A 17,610-nucleotide genomic window follows, 5' to 3' on the forward strand; every position below is an offset into this window, starting at 1 on the left:
GGAGGGGTGACACAAGGGATTGCATTATTTTCACAGATAGTGGAAAACACAAACATCTCTGCATTTGAAATAGAAATACTATTAACATCATTTTTCATCGCAGTCCCCAGACAAATTATTTGCAACCCAGATGAAAAAAACGAGAAGTAAACAATCAGAGTAGTGGTCACAGGGCAATTCGGTGTTAGAAGAGTTTTAAGTATGCCAGATATGCAAGATACATCTTGGAAATACTAGCAACCCACAGTGTCACTCAATGTTCTCTGTAAGTCCTACAGGTATCCCTTTCCATATTATTTAAAGAAGAACTTTTAGACAGACAATTGGTTGAAAAACTCGCAAAATGTCTGATAGCACTTTATAGCACAAGTATTTATTCCATCTCAAAACACTGGGAAATATAGACAAGCATGAAGCTCTTGGGGCACAAAATTCAAGACAAATGACTTTAATAAGAATCTCTCTTTTTGTAATTCAGTAGGAGGAATAAAGGATGCTAGTAATTCTGTACGTACATTCATTGATTGACAATAAACACTTGCATTAAATATTTAATATGCCACTCTTACATAATAAATATTTTACAAAACATTAAAGGAGGTTTTCGAATATTTATTAGGCACTGACTTATTTCATTTGCTCTATTCCCTGATATATTACTAATTCGATATCAAAAGTCATTAAGACAGCCTTGAAATGGCTCTGTTTTAGTCTCAGGTAACTTTAAAGTTTGAAACTTTACACACACTAGTATTGCTTAAAGGGTATATTCTCTGCAGTATATGCCACGTTGGTTTATGTACAGTTGGTTTGCACATAGAACAATGTAATTAGCTAATGTTAAAAGCTTGCTAATTAGCCAGTTCCCCCCTTCCCTCCCAAATTATATATTCAACTATAATTTTAAAAGCCCAATGGCACAGAGATATGTGTATGCCCCACTGTAGCAAGATTTTGAGAAATGTTTGAAAACTTACTTATGAATCTTCAGCGCATTCCCTGGGCTTTTTAATGAGCTTACTTAAAGACTTTACAATGTCACGCCTAAAATGTGACTAGCATGGAAAGAAAAGAAAAGGAAAAGAACCGTGGAAAAATACAGTTAAAATATCTCTAAGACCCTCCCTCAGCTCCCACTCGCTCCCAACAGCCCCCACTTCTTATCCGAATCCTCGTGAAAAATAGAAAGCAGAATCCAAACCGGGAAGGAAAAAAAAAAACTTCACAAGCCATCCCTTGTATTTGCCCTCTGCTTTGAATGCTTACAAGGGGTGTGCCTTAAAGAAAATGAATACAAAGCTGCAATTGATTTTCATAATGTTTCTGCGGTGTTTGAAAACCAATCGTTTGAACCTCTGAGATCTTACCTAAGTGAACCACTCCTACACATCTAAGTGCTCCAAACTGATATATGACAATATCTACTTTGGATCACGTGCTCCTTAGAGCGACTAAGACGGATAGCGCGTCATCTCGCCTTCCCAAATTTTTCCCCCTCTGCACATCGGATCCAAAACATCTATCTATAGAGCAAGAAAAGGAGAAAGATGTTTAACTCAGTGAATCTAGGAAACTTCTGTTCTCAATCGCGTAAAGAGAGGAGTGCTGACTTTGGAGACAGAGCAGGTTGCGCTTCCAATCTCTACCTCCCTAGCTGCACCTATTACGTCCCAGAATTTTCAACTGTGTCATCTTTCTTGCCACAGGCCCCCTCTCGCCAAATCTCCTACCCTTATTCCACTAACCTCTCGCAAGTGCAACCAGTTCGAGAGGTCTCCTATGGTCTAGACCCCTCTAGTAAATGGCACCATAGAAGCAATTACGCATCGTGTTATTCCGCGGAAGATCTGATGCATAGAGAGTGTATCCCGCCTTCCACCATGACCGAAATGCTAATGAAAAACGAAAGCGTGTACAGCCACCACCATCCCAGCTCTAACCATCCTGCATCTACGGGATTCTACTCCAGCATGAACAAAAACAGTGTCCTGCCCCAGGGCTTTGATCGGTTCTTCGAAAATGCCTACTGCGGGACAGAGAACCCGCCTGAGAACTGTCTGCAGAAAAGCGAGAGCAAACTGGAATCCGACTCCCAGCCCAGTGCACTATCATCCCGCGGAGAGCAAGGCATAGACCCGGAAGACGAAGAGGAAAACACAAATCCAGGGTCTTCAGCCTCGTCTTCTTCTGTCAACAAGGAAGGAAGCAAAAACAGCAACTCGAGTAGGTAGAGCAGTAAATGGAAAGGTTAAGGGACTAGCCCGGTGTTTTGTCGGTCAAATTTTATGTGGAGTTTTATAAGCATTCAAAGGATTTTATTATAACCTACAAAGCTCTTTCTTCCAACGAGAAGAATTTTTACGATGGGAAAGCTCTTTGAAAAAATGGAGATGTTAGGCGCAGACACAGTATCTTAGAGTCTGTGAAATTTTAAAAGCACACCATCGTGGCAAATATTAACTTTGATCATGAACTTACATGAGCATTTTAAAAGGATTTGGTCCCGGGTTGCTGAGGGTAAAAGCCAATTGGGCAGAACACTGCTGTAGCTTCCTGTGCTTGCTTTTAGGCACTAAGATGCATGTAGAGTGATTTTTTAAAAAAATTAAAAGTATGTGTTGGGTCTTGCTTTTCTCTCTCTCTTTTACTAAGGGGGTGTAGAGCTCAATGCAAAATGTGCAACATTTTAATTCAATCCTGAGTCTCTATTTTATTTATTTTTTTAATTGCATTGCTTCTTCGCAAAGCCTAGTGGAATTTCTGTCTTTTGTCATTAAGGTCAGATAAAAAAATCACTACATTTCTAAGAAAACTTAGAGGCGTATTTTAAATTCTGAAGCCAAGCAACTTTTAAACTTAGCGATCACGGTGAGATTTTTCTCTCTCTCCCCTTTTACTATTTGGTTTCATGATGAAAACAATGCATCCCCTTTTGTTGCTCAGAGGCTAAATTCCATTTTACTTTGATTATTTTGGAGTGTGTGGATGCTGGTACTGAAGTTAATCAAAAACTTATGAGGAACATAATGTCTAGTTCCTACAGTTCCAACATTGCTCATGCTGTTTCTATACAAATAACTGATTTGTAGCTTGAACGTATGTTTTTCAACAGCTACAGTTTCTTTAAAGCCTGCTTAAATTAATTGCTGCGTACAACCCCTAATTCTGCTTAAAAATATGTCTATCACAAAATCCTACGCAGAGGTCGTGTTTTTAGAACATAACTAGGGCACAATCCTTAAAACCATATATAACCTCACCTCTGCATTATACTAACAGTGGGCAAATATAACAGTGGCGAAATATATTATCTCATGAATCTCTCTCTCTCTCTCTCTATATATATATGGAGTCAGATCTAGAGCTGAGTCTATGTGTTGCATTTGCTTAGTATTTACATTCCCTTCTGTTTTTTTTTAAGGTGCTCCCCGTACAAGGAAGAAGAGATGTCCCTATTCGAAATTCCAGATCAGAGAGCTAGAGAGAGAATTTTTCTTCAATGTCTATATAAACAAAGAAAAAAGGCTTCAGTTGTCTAGGATGCTAAATCTCACTGATCGACAGGTTAAAATTTGGTTTCAGAACAGAAGAATGAAAGAAAAAAAATTAAGCAGAGACCGTCTGCAGTATTTTTCTGGAAATCCCTTATTGTGAACACATCTTTTCCCAATCCTCTGCTGGTGAAGTAGATCTGTACTAAGAAGGAACTCTGAAAGCATGGGTTGTGGTCTGAGTCTACAAGCAACCTCAAAGTTTAAACCTTTTCGTTACTTACATTTATATGTATGGAACAGTTCTAAGTAACGCAAGGAGTTCAGATATCTAAACGTTTAAAGGACTGGAAAACCATGGACTTTTTATTTAACGTTTTGTCTGAACAACTGGGATTTTTTTTTTCATTTAGTCATCCTTGTCCATTTGAATAAATCGCAGTGCTGTGTTATAATGATCATGGTGATGATTTTAATATGCAGTTAACATGCTATCACAGACGCGGCCAAAACCTCCCTCTATGGTTAATTTAGATACCTTGATTTGGGAGTGTGTGTGTGTGTGTATGCACACATATACATAGGAGTGTGCGTATCCACACCGACCATTTGTGTTCTCCTGCTATCCATGCCAAGAACTGTTGTCGAAACCTAATTTAAATATTCTGTTCCGTTGCAGCAAGAATGGGTTCATTTCAAGCCCCTCCATATATATATATATATATAGAATATATATATTCTATGCAGTCCCACTTTTACATTTTTGGGGGGTTGGCGGAGGGAGGGGTGTATGGACGAGAATATATTTGCAATAACTGTCTCTAAGTGGTTTGTAAATACAATTCATAATGCATTTTTTTCCCGGATTTGGAAGAACAATAACAGGAAACAACAATAATAATAAAAGATCTTTGTGTATGTAAAGTGAATTCCCGGGAAACTCTGTGAAATTCTGTGGTAAATAAAGATATTGCAAGCTGTTCTACATTATGATTTTATTTGACCATTTTATTAGTACTTCCCCTCTTTAAAACCTCATTGCGGTCAATGCGGTATGGACTTTCCAATAGAACTTTTAATACCTAAATGGTAATGACATCAAATATATATATTTGATACTATCGCCATATATAATCATCCATGTTCATCTGGCTCAGTGCGATGTGGCATTGTCCAAATTCATATGACTCCTCTACATTAAAGTTTACATTTGTTGTGGAGTTCATTGTATTCCTCATCGAATTTAAATTTGTATTGGAATTTCTTGTCCCAATAATACAACCGTGTATTTGGTTCCATGTGTCTTGCTCTGTTTTTCCGGATGTAATTAATCTTTTGAACCATATATTTGACTTTTGTAAGTGAGTGCAACTCTAATTACAGAATCGAAGGTGCTGTATTTTCATGAAGTCAAATATAAACTATCTTATACTTACAATGCACAAATGCAAAGTCAAGTACTTAAAATCCTGGTTAAGGAAAACAAGTTCAACTCCCAGGCTTTTGGTACAGAAGTGTACTTTTAAGTTTACACAAAGCCTTCCCCCTCTCCTGAGCGGACTAAAGAGACACAATTTGGTTTATAGGAAAAAGAAATACAGAAAACGCCTTCAGTGGTTTGATGCATGTATGTTGTGTATATAAAATAACTCGGGGTGGGGGGTGTTGTTTTGTTTTGTTTTGTTTTGTTGCTTTTCAGCCTGAATTCTCATATCTCTTGATGTGGAGTTTTGTATGAGTAGGAGTGGGGGAGAAGAAAAAAGAAAAAGAAAGAACAAAAGAACATCCGCAAAGAAACAACACATTATATTCCCATACATTGACAATGTGCTTGTAAAATTCTCATAATTGCTTTTAAATACAGCCCCATACTTTGATGGTGGCTTCTTATTTTATGTGACAGCGGTAGGGGAAATTGCAAGCCACAAATATGTGCTTCGCTTGCACACACAAAAAGAATAAATGAGAAACAACTTTTGTTTTCGTGATAGACCCATCCTCGTTACGCCATGGTATAATTTGAACGGGTGATGTTCATAGACATGTTTCTCATTAAATGAGATGGTAAAATAATAATAAAAAAAGCTAGATGGCATAGAGCTTCTTTGAATTTATGTTTAAAACGTGGAAATGTTTAAGGAGGTATCCCCATGGCCTAAAATCATGCCAGCCCTTTGGAAATCCAAAACCTGGACCTTTCTTTGGTAGACAATTCCTTGAAAGGAGAGTGAATAAAATATGAAAGAGCTTTGAAATAGGATGGAGACCTAAGCCATGCTCCTAGCAGATGCAGCCACTCATTGATACAGTCGAAGAGTTGCCAAAGAAAAGGGAATATTATTCATATAAACCCACCTTTCTTTAACGATTGTTTGCCAAACCTTTCCAAGGTTAGGAAAACTAAGTATAGGTGCAATAGGGTGCTTATCACGAGGTCAGAAACCGCAGTTAATGCTCCGTAACAGCAGCCACTGTCCGGACAAAAGCTAGTAGTCTAGACATTGTAATAAAGACTGCAGCACTAAACAGCTTAATTTTTCTTAATTACCCCGTCTGGCCATAGGAAAAGACTTCCGCAGTAAATAGTAAACAAATAAGAGAGCCTTGCCCAGGGATCTTCCCCCACCCCCTTCCATGTCTTCAGCTCAACTCCAACACAATGAAACTGGAGGCCTAGTTCAAAGTTTTCGCGAGCTAAAATGGAATGCTAGTTGTAAAATCCAAGTTTATAGACCATGTGGGAGTTTACAATAGCATTAAGCAGCAGTGCCATGTAGGAAAAGGCTGTTAATGTTCTTTTTTTTGGGGGGGGGGAGTGGTTGCCTGGATGTGTGTGTGTGTGTGGCGGGGGCTAGGTGAGGAAGTGGGGATGGATTGGATACCACAGTGGATGAATTTGGAAATAGTTGGCTTTGATTTGGTTGTCCTGTGATATATTTTTTTTTAAATCGTCACTTAACCGCAAAAGGCCAACCCTGCAAGTGGAGTTCTATATATTGAGATTATGCTCCTTGTATCGGGGGAGGAGGGAAGAGAGAGGTCCACAGGAAGAAAAATGTGAATATATGATGTCTTTGAACTTCAATAAAGTCAAGTCCATCACCTTTAACCCTTTTGTAATAAAGCGGAATCAGAAAGGCTTTCTGTGTCCCCGCCTCCTGCAAAAGAAATAGAGGGTGGGGGGGTGGGATAGAGGAGAACCCACATTTTTATTTAAATTCACATTTTGGGCCAAATGTGGCATTGATGATGAGCTAATATTTAACTCAACCTCGCCGCGTGTCGAAGAAGGTTGAACACACACACACACACACACACACACAGAGCACATACTCTTTATTATTGTTATAAACCTTTTGATATCTTAACGCATGAAAAGTTTTTATAACTTTGTTTGGCATAAAATTTTTACAAGGTTTTTTTATTATTATTTCCATCGAATGTCCGTCACAATAAATGCTCCCTCGTAGGCTGGGGGAGCTTGCTGTATAGTTACGTTAATGAAACACAGACTAATTGTGAAGGACCTTTCCATGTGACTTACAAACACCCGACCTGTTTCCTATTCCTCCCTGGATTCCTTACACAACATATTGGAAGCTGCTGTAGGTTACTTTGTTATGAAATATTGCACAGGAGGAAGAAGGCGAGGGAGCAAACTTCTAATTGGCTTTTTGCAGAATAATAACATACCTTTAAGTTGGCTTCCATCCAGGATAAATCACTTCCACTTTGCAGAAAATGCAGGTGGTTTTTTTGTTTTGTTTTAAAAGAACTGCAAATGCACATCCAGGAATAAAATGTACAGGGACTGTAGTTATGTTAGACATGGCTGTTCACACAACACGCACACACATATACATACACACGACACACACACATGCAGAAAGACACTAACCCACTCTCACATGCACACTCTCCTAACAGTTCTTGAGTTGAGGTTCGTAAACTTGACTGTGTGATAAGTGCGGTCCTCTAAGGGCGACTTCTCTTTGGTGACATGTAAATAAACTACTCTGTTGAGCAACTCAGCAAGACCGGCAAACAATAGCCATGAGGGAAAGCCATCCTGTTACCATTTGCACTTTCCTCATGGGTTTGACGTTGCCTTGGAATTTGGCAAAAATGGGATTAGAAAATCAGAAGAACAAAGACATTGGCTTTGGCAAGTGGATTGGAAGCGATCATCAATTGAGCTAATCTTCGCCTGTGGATCATAGGGTGAATTCATTTATTTGTGTGAGAGTAACTTTGGTAGGAGCCATAGCTAAGCCCGACGGAGAGCCAGGGCTGTGTACAATGTGAATAAATAGCTTGCTCTCCCAGTTTCCTTGTCTTGGAAACTCTGGGTCGTAACATTTTGGAATAGCCATTATTTTTTTTCCTCCCGGTTTACCCCTCTTCTGGGTGGAGGGCAGAGAATTTGGTGTTGAAATATCGTGCGGGTTCTACCATGGGGGGGGGGGGGTGGATGGTGGAAATCACCTTTGGAAAGTAATTCTGGTTTTTAATGAAAGCATTTTTAACTGACACTAGAGTTGGGGAGGAAAAAAAAAAGCCAAACTACTTCTTCTGGTTGGCGTGCATGGCTGAGTGCTTCTTTGCTATCAAAGAGAATATTAAAACCTGACTTATATTATTTTTTTCCAAAATGGCGTCTCATTAAGGCCTTGCTTATCCGTCTTTAATAAAGTTGGAAATATACGGATGCACAGCATATGTTAGATTTAAGCACGTTCTTCTGCTTTTGATAACTTCTAAATTACAACATGAAACCACAAGAATGTGGTTTGCAACCTCATAAGGCTTTTTTAATCTTTAGTTTATGAATTAGAATATAGCATATAGCTGATGGAGCCCATAAAAGACTTTATTAGTTTTAAACAAAAGAACAGACTTAATGTAAACATTACAGTTGTTTATGCGCTACAAGTAGTTGGGCAAATTCGTTCGTTTTAATTGTTGAAAGAAGGTTTAATACCGTTCTAGGAATTAAGTGATACATTCTTAAACACGTCGGTTCCACTGCTTTTAAACGTTGGTTAATATAAACAGTATGTTTCTGTATAAATGGTTGTTAAAAGAGCTGAATCTCTTTGAATCAATTTAGTTTTGCAAACAATAAGTATTTAAGGAAACAGGAGTGTTTATTTCAAGGATATATTTCAGGCTGCGGACTTTAAAAATAACTAAATAACTCTCCGAATATAAATAGATAAGTAGATAAATATTCTTATACCATCGTGCTATTTACTGTAATTCTACTGTACCTACTACTAATTCTATATTCTCAGATCAAGGTGAATCTACAGAATAAAATGATCTTATACTAGAACAATTCTCTGTAGTATATTTCAACCCAATAGGGGAGGAAATTCATGTGTATTCAATTTTTTTGAAATAGCTTTTTTTTCCCTCTTGTTGAAAAAGTGGAATTGTTAATATCCCACCACTCACCTAATGATTGATACTTGGTTGAAGCTATATTTGAAACAAATTTAGAAGCACTTAGCAGATGGGAATTTCAGCTTTATACACGCATTGCCGACGATATCAAAATACCAGCATTTTAATGCAACTTTCTTCAGATTTCCTATGTGTAAAGACAGAATGTTTTGCTATTTTTCTAATTTAGTATGTTTTAACATTTCAGCAGGCACTTAAGTCTTTTTATTTTTTCACTTCCCCCTCCCCGGCCCCAGTAATTATATTATTTTCAAAGGAATACGCCCAAGAAGTAAAATGCATCAATTTTCAAAACATTTTAAGCTCTCCTTTTAGTTTAGAAATGTAATCATACCATGAAATATGGCCCCAAACTCTTATTGCTTTAGAAGCATATAGAATTTAGATTCTCAGGACAACTGCTTAGACTCCACAATCTCTGATATGCACCCTCCTGTTATTTGTGTAACATTTAAGTTTGTTAACGCATTTGGAAAATTACAGGAAACAATCCCCATTGAATAAACTTTTAAAAAATCCTGGCACACTATTATTTTCTTCTGTCACCCGCACCACTCATGCCTGTATCTGAATTACTCCCTCCAATTTTCTCCCCGCGATCAAAGGGTAACCAGACTAAAACCAGTATATTAAAGTCTGAAGACTGCTATGTTGGACATAGGAAAACGTAAACACGGTTTTCAATGCCACCTCAAGGAACATAATATCATTCCATAATTCTATGACTTAAGTTACTCAGAAAGAAGGAAGTAGAATAAGAGGGATTGTAAAGTTTGATAGATTTCTTGTGGTGATAGTTTACAGTTTCTAAGCCAACATATAAAGGCGTGGGTTTTATTTTTGCATCACTGTTATTGTACTCCAGTGTACATTGTCATAAATCAGAATTATTTCTGCTGCAACATGGGGGCATAATACCGGGCAGAAATACAAATTTAAGGTAATCATTAAAGTGTTGCTACCAAATACTTCCTAGACGCGAAAATGAATGTTTGTAATAAAAATGTAAGAAAAGTTGGTAAAAATACAATGGACATAAGAGGCAATTCCGTGCATAACTCTGTGTTAAATAATTAGATTGAAAAGGAGGCAGGTAAAATAGTAGGTGTACGTTTGAGATATTCTTTGTTTGAGATATTATACACGTGCATTTTAAATTCATAGGGCAAAAATGGGCTGGTTGAGTCTTTTTCCCCTCCCTTACAGACTCACCATGTGTGTCTAACAAAGAACACAGTTTCTGAGGAATCACATTAGCTGATTTCTTGATATTTTTAGGCAACTATTTGCCTTTGGAACTCAAAACAGGACAACCTCCCAGTAAGGACAATAGCAGAACATCAGCCAATTGCTTCAGATACATAGGCATTGAGGGAAAGGCACACATGAAAAGGGGATCCCCCTCCCCGTCCCCCCTCACACACACACCCACGCACACACAGAGACACAGAGATTTGTATGTGACATAGACTTCATTAGTTTCTTAGCTCTTGTATAAATAAAATACCACAGGTTATTCCAAATGTCTTTGTGAAACAAAAAGTTATCTATTAACATGTGTACATATCTCTGTGCCTCTATGTCATCTAGGTACATTTGCATCAAAGCGTGCTTTGTGTGTATGAACATTCAGCATCTATATTGTTTTCCTAAAAATGTGTAAAATTCAAAGTAGGTTATTAAAGTCTTTGCCACACATAGGCTCTCTCCTTTTAAGTTTTAATAGCGTTTGTTCGTATTTATTTTCTGTAATTAGAGTAAAGCATTTTTCCCAACGGGGGTTCTACTTAAGCTGATGAATTTTATTTCTTTTTCCATTAATGACCCATGTTTATCATACTTCTAATTATTTTTAACTTTAAACAATATTCGGTCTCCTGGAGATGTCCTCTGTGTTCCTTGCTAACCTCGATTCTCTTTTGATATAACAACAAAATCTACGTTGAAGTTTTAAAAAATCATATATTATTTTTGATTGAACTGTTTTTTCTGCATGCTGTCTTATTTGTTTCAAAAGCTCTTGAGCAGCATCTTGGAAAAGAGAGTTTAAAATCTTTTAAACGTTTTGCATAAATTGATTGTTTTGGCAAAAGCTAGTGCACAGAATGACTGTTAACAATGTAAATCTTTATTTTATATACACAAAATTTACACATTCTTAAAATATGAGGTTTCCACGGTAGATCTTCTGTTTCCAACAGGACGCATCGATACGACATTTACTCCAGATTCTATAAAGGATTCTGGGTCTGAGAGAGAGAGAAAATTCAAATTATTTGATGTTGTTTAATCTTGATTAGGGTTCATACAACGCATTAATATCTTCCTTTGATAAAAGCACAGGAATACATGGCAAAAATCAGGAAAACATATTTAATCTGCAGGCAGACAATCCAGGAAACTATAAGGTCAAATTCTGGTGTCTCAGAAATGCACATGTGAAATGTTTGACTGACCAGCATAAATTATTGGGTAGCCAGATCAGCTGCAAAAATAAAGTAGAAGGGGGGGGGGGGGAAACGGGGGAAAAAGCAGTATAATACAAAATTGCGTTGGTCTTTAATTTCATCACCTATAAATGAGAAAATATTGGTTCCCATCCTAAAGTTTTATTCTTTGCTTATAAATATTATGTAGAATTTTCGTTGGATATCATAAAACTGAACGATTTCTATCAAACTGTTTTTAAAAGACCTATGCAGATAACACAAATAGAGGCAATAAAGTCGCAAATAGCTTTCCAGGGGAACCAAATGGCGTCTGAAGCGTAGGAAACCTTTTACTGTGTTGTACGGGGGGGGGGGGCACACAAAATTGTATAATGCAGTTTTAGGCTGTCTCGGCCTAAGAGATTTAAATTTGTCACACTGGAGGATGCGAAGAAGAGAAGATTGGAAAGACTCTTGAAAGTTAAATCAGAGTGGAATTGTGAAAGACTTCTGTAACACCTTGGGGAAAGATGGTTGCAGAAAAGTCTGAATAATCTACACTTTAAAGCGCTACAAATTACGCAAAACGGTCCGGTTCAACTTTTCATGTTTCTATGTAATTTTCCCCACCGAATTTGCTCCCCTTTCCCCCTCTTATGAAAGGTGGTGGGGGTGGCTTTTTTCCCCTTGAAAATGACTCTGAACCCGTGTGTCTTTCCAATCGGTTGTAATGATCTTGAAATTCGAGGCTTTCTTTCTTTCTTTTTATTTATTTATACGCTATTCCCATTCCTCGCCTAACCTAAAATCAGCGTTATCTAAGTAGGATTGCCTCCCCTGCTAGTAAAATTAATATACACTAAAACAATTTATCTTAATTGCTACACGACATTAGAAAATGTCCAGTAAATAAATGAGGCAAAAGAAAAACACAGAGGTAAAAATTCCATCTCCACTTGTACTAGTAGTTATTGTTCTGTGGTCGTTAAATTAAATGGGGGGAAAAGTTAAACCAGCTAACAGTGACATAGTTTAACAAAATGGGAAAAGGGCAATAATCTGTCAAGAAACAAACTTTTTCTTTTAGTCCCCACAGTAAAATATCATGCCAAATCGGAAAGTTTGTTTTGGGAAATCCATGTGCTAAATATTTGGTCAAATACAATTTTGATTTTTTTTTGTTATTTCCTGAAGAGGCAAAACAAACCAAAACAAACCCCCACCATTCCACGGTTCCTTTTTTATTTAAAGATCGATCATATTTATCAAATTTACCCGTTTTCCGTCCCACGAATACATTTATTTTGCAAGATTTTTGCATATCACAGACGCTATTTTAGCAAAGAAACTTAAGACAGTTAACACTGGAAGTGGATTATTTTTAAAAACGGTATGTTTCGGGGGTGGGAATGCAACGCTTTATCCATACCATAAATAAATAAATGGGGGGGGAAAAGAAAAAGAAAAGAAAAAGAAAAAAAAGAAAACGGCTTTTTGTTGATATATAAAAAACCCCTGCTTTCCAAGTATGCACACAGGTCTATTTTAGACCTGCGGGGGTCAAAAAGCACCTAAATTAAAGACTGAAACCATCTCGGTTAAACTTTTTTACATATTTGTACTGATTCCAAATACTTTTTAAAAAACAAAGCAGAGGTCTAAAGAGGCATCGATCCCACAATTCCACCCTTTAAAGAACTACACCCACCCCACAGTTAAAAAGAAACAAAATCCACCCTTAACCTTCGATGAAATCCCAAAATCACAGCAACTCAAATATTTCAAGTTCTGTTACAGAAGAAAGAAGGGGGGGGGGGGACGACACACAGCACTGGGAATCTTGCTAAGAAGAGAGAAGGGAAGGAGGGGGGGAGAAAGTTGAATTAGGCTTTTTTTTTGGGGGGGGGGTCCTCTGCCTTTTACTAGAAATTGGATTTATTTCAGCCAAAAGAAGGAAAGAAAGGCAAGGCAAAGAAGGTTGCTTATTTCCTGACCTTTTTATTTGGATTTGACTTTGCTTGTATTTACGCGTTCGCTTCCCTTTTTTGTTTCCCCCTACCCTGCTGTAGACACGCGTTGGTTCATTGGTAAACAAACTCCCGCAAACCGCGGGGGCTTTTCTCCTTTGTTCAAAGTGAAGGTCCCGGGCATCCTACCCGGCAGAGACTGATAGATGTCGCTGTTGCTCTACGCTAGTTTTCTCCACTCGCAACAACTTGACCCTTGTGACGTCATCGGCGTCTGAATCATCAAGGCCATTTTCAATCCTCATTGGCCTGGCCGTCACGTGGTGGGGGACCAATGCGTGGATAATTATGGGGCTGCTATTTTTCCCTAAAAAAAAGATGTCAGCCCTTGGCTGTAGTATTCCTCCTTAAAATCCCTCCCTGACAATGTCATGTCCCAACAATGTGACTTCTAACTCCTTTTTGATGGACTCGCTGGCTGGTACCTGTAGAGGCGAGAATTATTCCTCTAACCAAGGAATGTATATGCAGCCTGGGAGCGATTTCAGCTGTGGAATGATGAGAAACTGTGGAATTATCCCGTCTCTTTCCAAAAGAGACGAGGTGAATAACGCCAGCCTGTCTCTCAACACCTATCCATCTTACCTTTCTCAGCTAGACACTTGGTGTGACCCAAAAAATACTTACAGAATCGAACAACCTGTTGCAAGACAGCTCCCATCCTGCTCTTTCCCAACCAATGTCAAAGAAGAGAATGTATGCTGCATGTATAACGCTGATAAAAGGGCGAAAAATGCCACAGAGACAGCCCTCTACCCCAATCAAATGCCTGATTCTTGCCTAAATGATCATGAAGTCCCTGTTCCTAGCTACTATCGAGCCGGCCAAGGTTATTCCTCTATGGAGAAGACGCCAAACTGCAACAATCCAAATGAGTTTGAGGCAAGTTTTGACTCCAGGGCGAGTCTGAACCCAAGGAGTGAGCGTCTGGAACAACAACAAGCCCCACCACCAGTGGCTAAAGTGAGTTTCCCCGAAAACACAAAAACAGATAATACCCAGAATACATCCACCAACGAAATTAAAACTGAAACAAGCGCCCCAGCTCCAAAAATAACCCCTTCGGAAGCAGAGAAAGACCTGAATAAAAACACTGACACCAGCACAGACAATTCTGACAATGAAGCAAAAGGTAAGGGATCATTCACTATCGGTAACTGGTTTCAGAAAATGATCAGCATAATGATAATAATATTCAAAAGGTGCACTTTACACTGCAAACTCCGCCGCACGTATGTCTGAATTGCTGCAGTCGTTTTTAAATTCTTTCTCGAAATAAAAATCACTGCGAAAATAGAGCAGTCAAATGTGTTAAAACACATCCTCTCGCTATTTAAAGGGGAGACTTGTGCATGTATTTAGTTAGGTATGTAGCTACTAGGAATGGTGTATATCTAATAAGATTAGGTGGCTTTAAAAATAGTCTAAAATGGCAATGAGTTAAAAAAAATCAGTTCAGCCAGACATTTACCTCATGTTATTTTCTAGTTAAATGTTTTATGTGGTTGTGTAAGGCAAATTTTACTCTTTTTACTTGCTCAGTATAAAATGTCTGAGAAGAAAAAGAAAAAGAAAGCACGGATTGAGTCTTATTTTCACTTGCAAACATCTCAGGTTTGAGTTGTGTAGTGTGTTTCATTTCATTGCTTGTTGAAAAAGCTTTTTCCTGGCGAATTGAGATCTTGTTTGTGAAGGCAAAATTGTTTCTGGGTGTGAAACAGATGTTTTAAGTTTGGGTTTCTATGAGGAGAGGCTTCCATTTACCATATTGTATTTTCATTGTAGAGATTTCATGTGGGTTGAAATGTTTGTTTATCTTAACATTCAGTTGTCCTGTAGACCTAGATTCAAGATAGACTGTTTTAAGTATTTATTTTGGGTCATTAAGTAGAGGTATATGTATGAATGAATGGAATTCTCTGAAAATTTGGCGTAAAATACATAGTACAAAATATTATTGGGAGCGGAGGGAGATCTAAGCAACGGATTTTATTATTTGACTATGGTCCATGGGTTAAAATAGCTTCTGTGTCCAATAATTTGTAATATGCTAGAAATCAAGCAGAAACGAAGCAGTTTAGTAACTATGTAGTTTGTGTATGCATATACATATACGTGCATGTGGTATGGTGTGTATACTCACATACATCCTCTGTGTATGGGTACCAAAAGAGCATACAGATATTTCATACCCACTGTCGTTCTTGTGAAAGATATCTTCATCCAAAATCACCTTTTAAATTGGCCTTTCAACAAAACAAAATATATAGTCCAAAACATTCTTTTCATTTTATTCCGGGTCCAATGACATTAGTTTATCTGACAGCTGAGTTACAAATACACAAAACACAAAGTCAAGTTTATCAAAATCCTTACAAACTTCTCTTCACAAAGCGCTTTCTATTTTCATGTCAAGATATATTTTCGTGGGAGTTAACAGAGAGATTATTTTGGTTTTGAACTATGATTTGGGTGGGGAAAAAATAAAGGTTTCTCCTGAAATATTGATGTTAACTAAAGTGGGTTTATGTTTAAAGTAATTGATTTCGAAACTTTTGCTTTTTCAGAAATTAATATATTGTGAATAGCATTTTTAATCGTCAGAACCAGTATGAGGCTCATTTTGTTTGTTTGTGGTTTTCTTTAAATAAAATTATTTTAAAGCTTAAGTTTTCCTTTTTGTTGAATCAGAATTTTATTTATTGCCAAGGTGCGATTTTTGAATTCAATTTAAGAATTTTGGAAAGCTAGAGGCTTAACGAGAATTTCAAAGGCTCAATAGCATGAAAGGGCATCTGCAAATTTAAAGGTGGCTTAATTTCAAATATACTCATTGTTAAGGCATAAATGGTCAAGTAGAGTTCTTATTTCCAATCGTAGAATCTTCTGAAACTAGCATGAATATAAAAGTAAGTGGATTATTGTAGTCATAGGATATGTCATTTTATTTTTTCACAGTTAGACATAAATATAGGCGACTACTGATGTCAGAATTTTCCCATGATCAAATTCAAATCCCAAGTATTTTATATCTCTATCTCTATCTATATGTATATGCTATATAGATATAGCAAACACATGCATTTGACTTTATGAAGTTTGTGTGTAAGTGTATAAGAGAGGTGTGTATATATAAGAAATATAATTTCAAGGATAAATATATACACACACTTTATATAGGTAAATCCATTTCAGATAATCTGTGTTTACGAAAAATACACTTGGAGCTTCACAGACTCCAAGCATCTGACCTCTGTTAGAAGACAGTGCTTCAGTGAGCCAGATATTTCAGAGGGTAATAATCAAATTTCACCTTAGATGATGCTTTTGTAGTAAAGCGTATGTGTGTGTGTAGAAGGAAGTAATGGCAGAACAGTTACGGAACTTAGGAAAGTTACACTGTTGATTTTAAGATTTTAAAAAAGCCTTCATGTGGTACACGAAAGGCCATGAATAATTTCATAAAATTATATTCTGTTGACATGTCTGATGAGTGGACAACCCTGCACTCTAGAATAGTGTAAGAGCTGAAAAGAAATTGTATTTCACTATGATATCCGTTACTTGAACTAGGCATAGTTAGTCTGTGAGCTATAACTTAGCCTTGGCTGCGTGGATCTGATGTATAGGTTCATATTGTTAACGTGGATTTATTCAGCGATTTGGCGATAGTCGGTGGAAACAATTGGACATTTAAATATGTATTTAATGAGTCCTTTAAACCTAAAACACCTCAAAAATAAAAATAAATGAAGCCATAGGCACAACCCTGTTATTTGTGCATAGGGGAGTAATTGTTCTCCACCAAAGAAGCTGCTTTTTAACAATCTTTAGCCTGGTAAATTCTCTTTCCTATTCCACGGATACTTATATAATAATGTTATTTTTAACAGAGGATATAAAGGCAGAAAACACTACAGGAAATTGGCTGACAGCAAAGAGCGGAAGAAAGAAAAGGTGTCCTTACACTAAACACCAGACGCTGGAATTGGAGAAGGAATTCTTATTCAATATGTACTTGACCCGTGAGCGCCGCCTGGAGATTAGTAAGAGTATTAACCTGACAGACAGACAAGTCAAAATCTGGTTTCAGAACCGCAGGATGAAACTCAAGAAAATGAACAGAGAGAATCGAATTCGCGAACTGACTTCCAATTTTAATTTTACTTGATCGTGTTCAATAATATTTAAGGAAAG

General features: G+C 37.4%; 2 protein-coding genes and 1 long non-coding RNA gene across 3 annotated transcripts in view; 2 read left to right on the forward strand and 1 right to left on the reverse strand.

Annotated features, from left to right (window-relative positions):
• The first annotated feature begins 428 nt into the window (after window positions 1-428).
• Window positions 429-4,421, forward strand: HOXC11 (homeobox C11). The gene is made up of 2 exons (XM_038378415.2): window positions 429-2,223; window positions 3,422-4,421. The coding sequence occupies exons 1-2, from the start codon at window positions 1,548-1,550 to the stop codon at window positions 3,652-3,654; spliced, it is 909 nt and encodes a 302-aa protein (XP_038234343.1). The 5' UTR covers window positions 429-1,547; the 3' UTR covers window positions 3,655-4,421.
• A 6,644-nt stretch (window positions 4,422-11,065) lies between these two features.
• LOC122458323 lies at window positions 11,066-13,534 on the reverse strand. Its single transcript, XR_006278318.1, has 2 exons — window positions 13,381-13,534; window positions 11,066-11,206 (listed from the first exon to the last, which is right to left on the reverse strand). It is a non-coding gene; the product is annotated as an uncharacterized LOC122458323 (long non-coding RNA).
• Window positions 13,535-13,714: 180 nt separating this feature from the next.
• Window positions 13,715-17,610, forward strand: part of HOXC10 (homeobox C10) — a 4,368-nt gene continuing 472 nt past the window's right edge. Inside the window, exons 1-2 of the mRNA XM_038378421.2 lie at window positions 13,715-14,545; window positions 17,307-17,610. The exon at window positions 17,307-17,610 is cut by the window's right edge and continues 472 nt beyond it. Of these exons, the coding sequence (XP_038234349.1) occupies window positions 13,780-14,545; window positions 17,307-17,584 (1,044 nt within the window). The 5' untranslated portion in view covers window positions 13,715-13,779 and the 3' untranslated portion in view covers window positions 17,585-17,610. The remainder of the gene's footprint in view (window positions 14,546-17,306) is intronic.

This window comes from Dermochelys coriacea, chromosome 20 (genome assembly GCF_009764565.3).
Source record: "Dermochelys coriacea isolate rDerCor1 chromosome 20, rDerCor1.pri.v4, whole genome shotgun sequence".
NCBI lineage: Eukaryota > Metazoa > Chordata > Testudines > Dermochelyidae > Dermochelys > Dermochelys coriacea.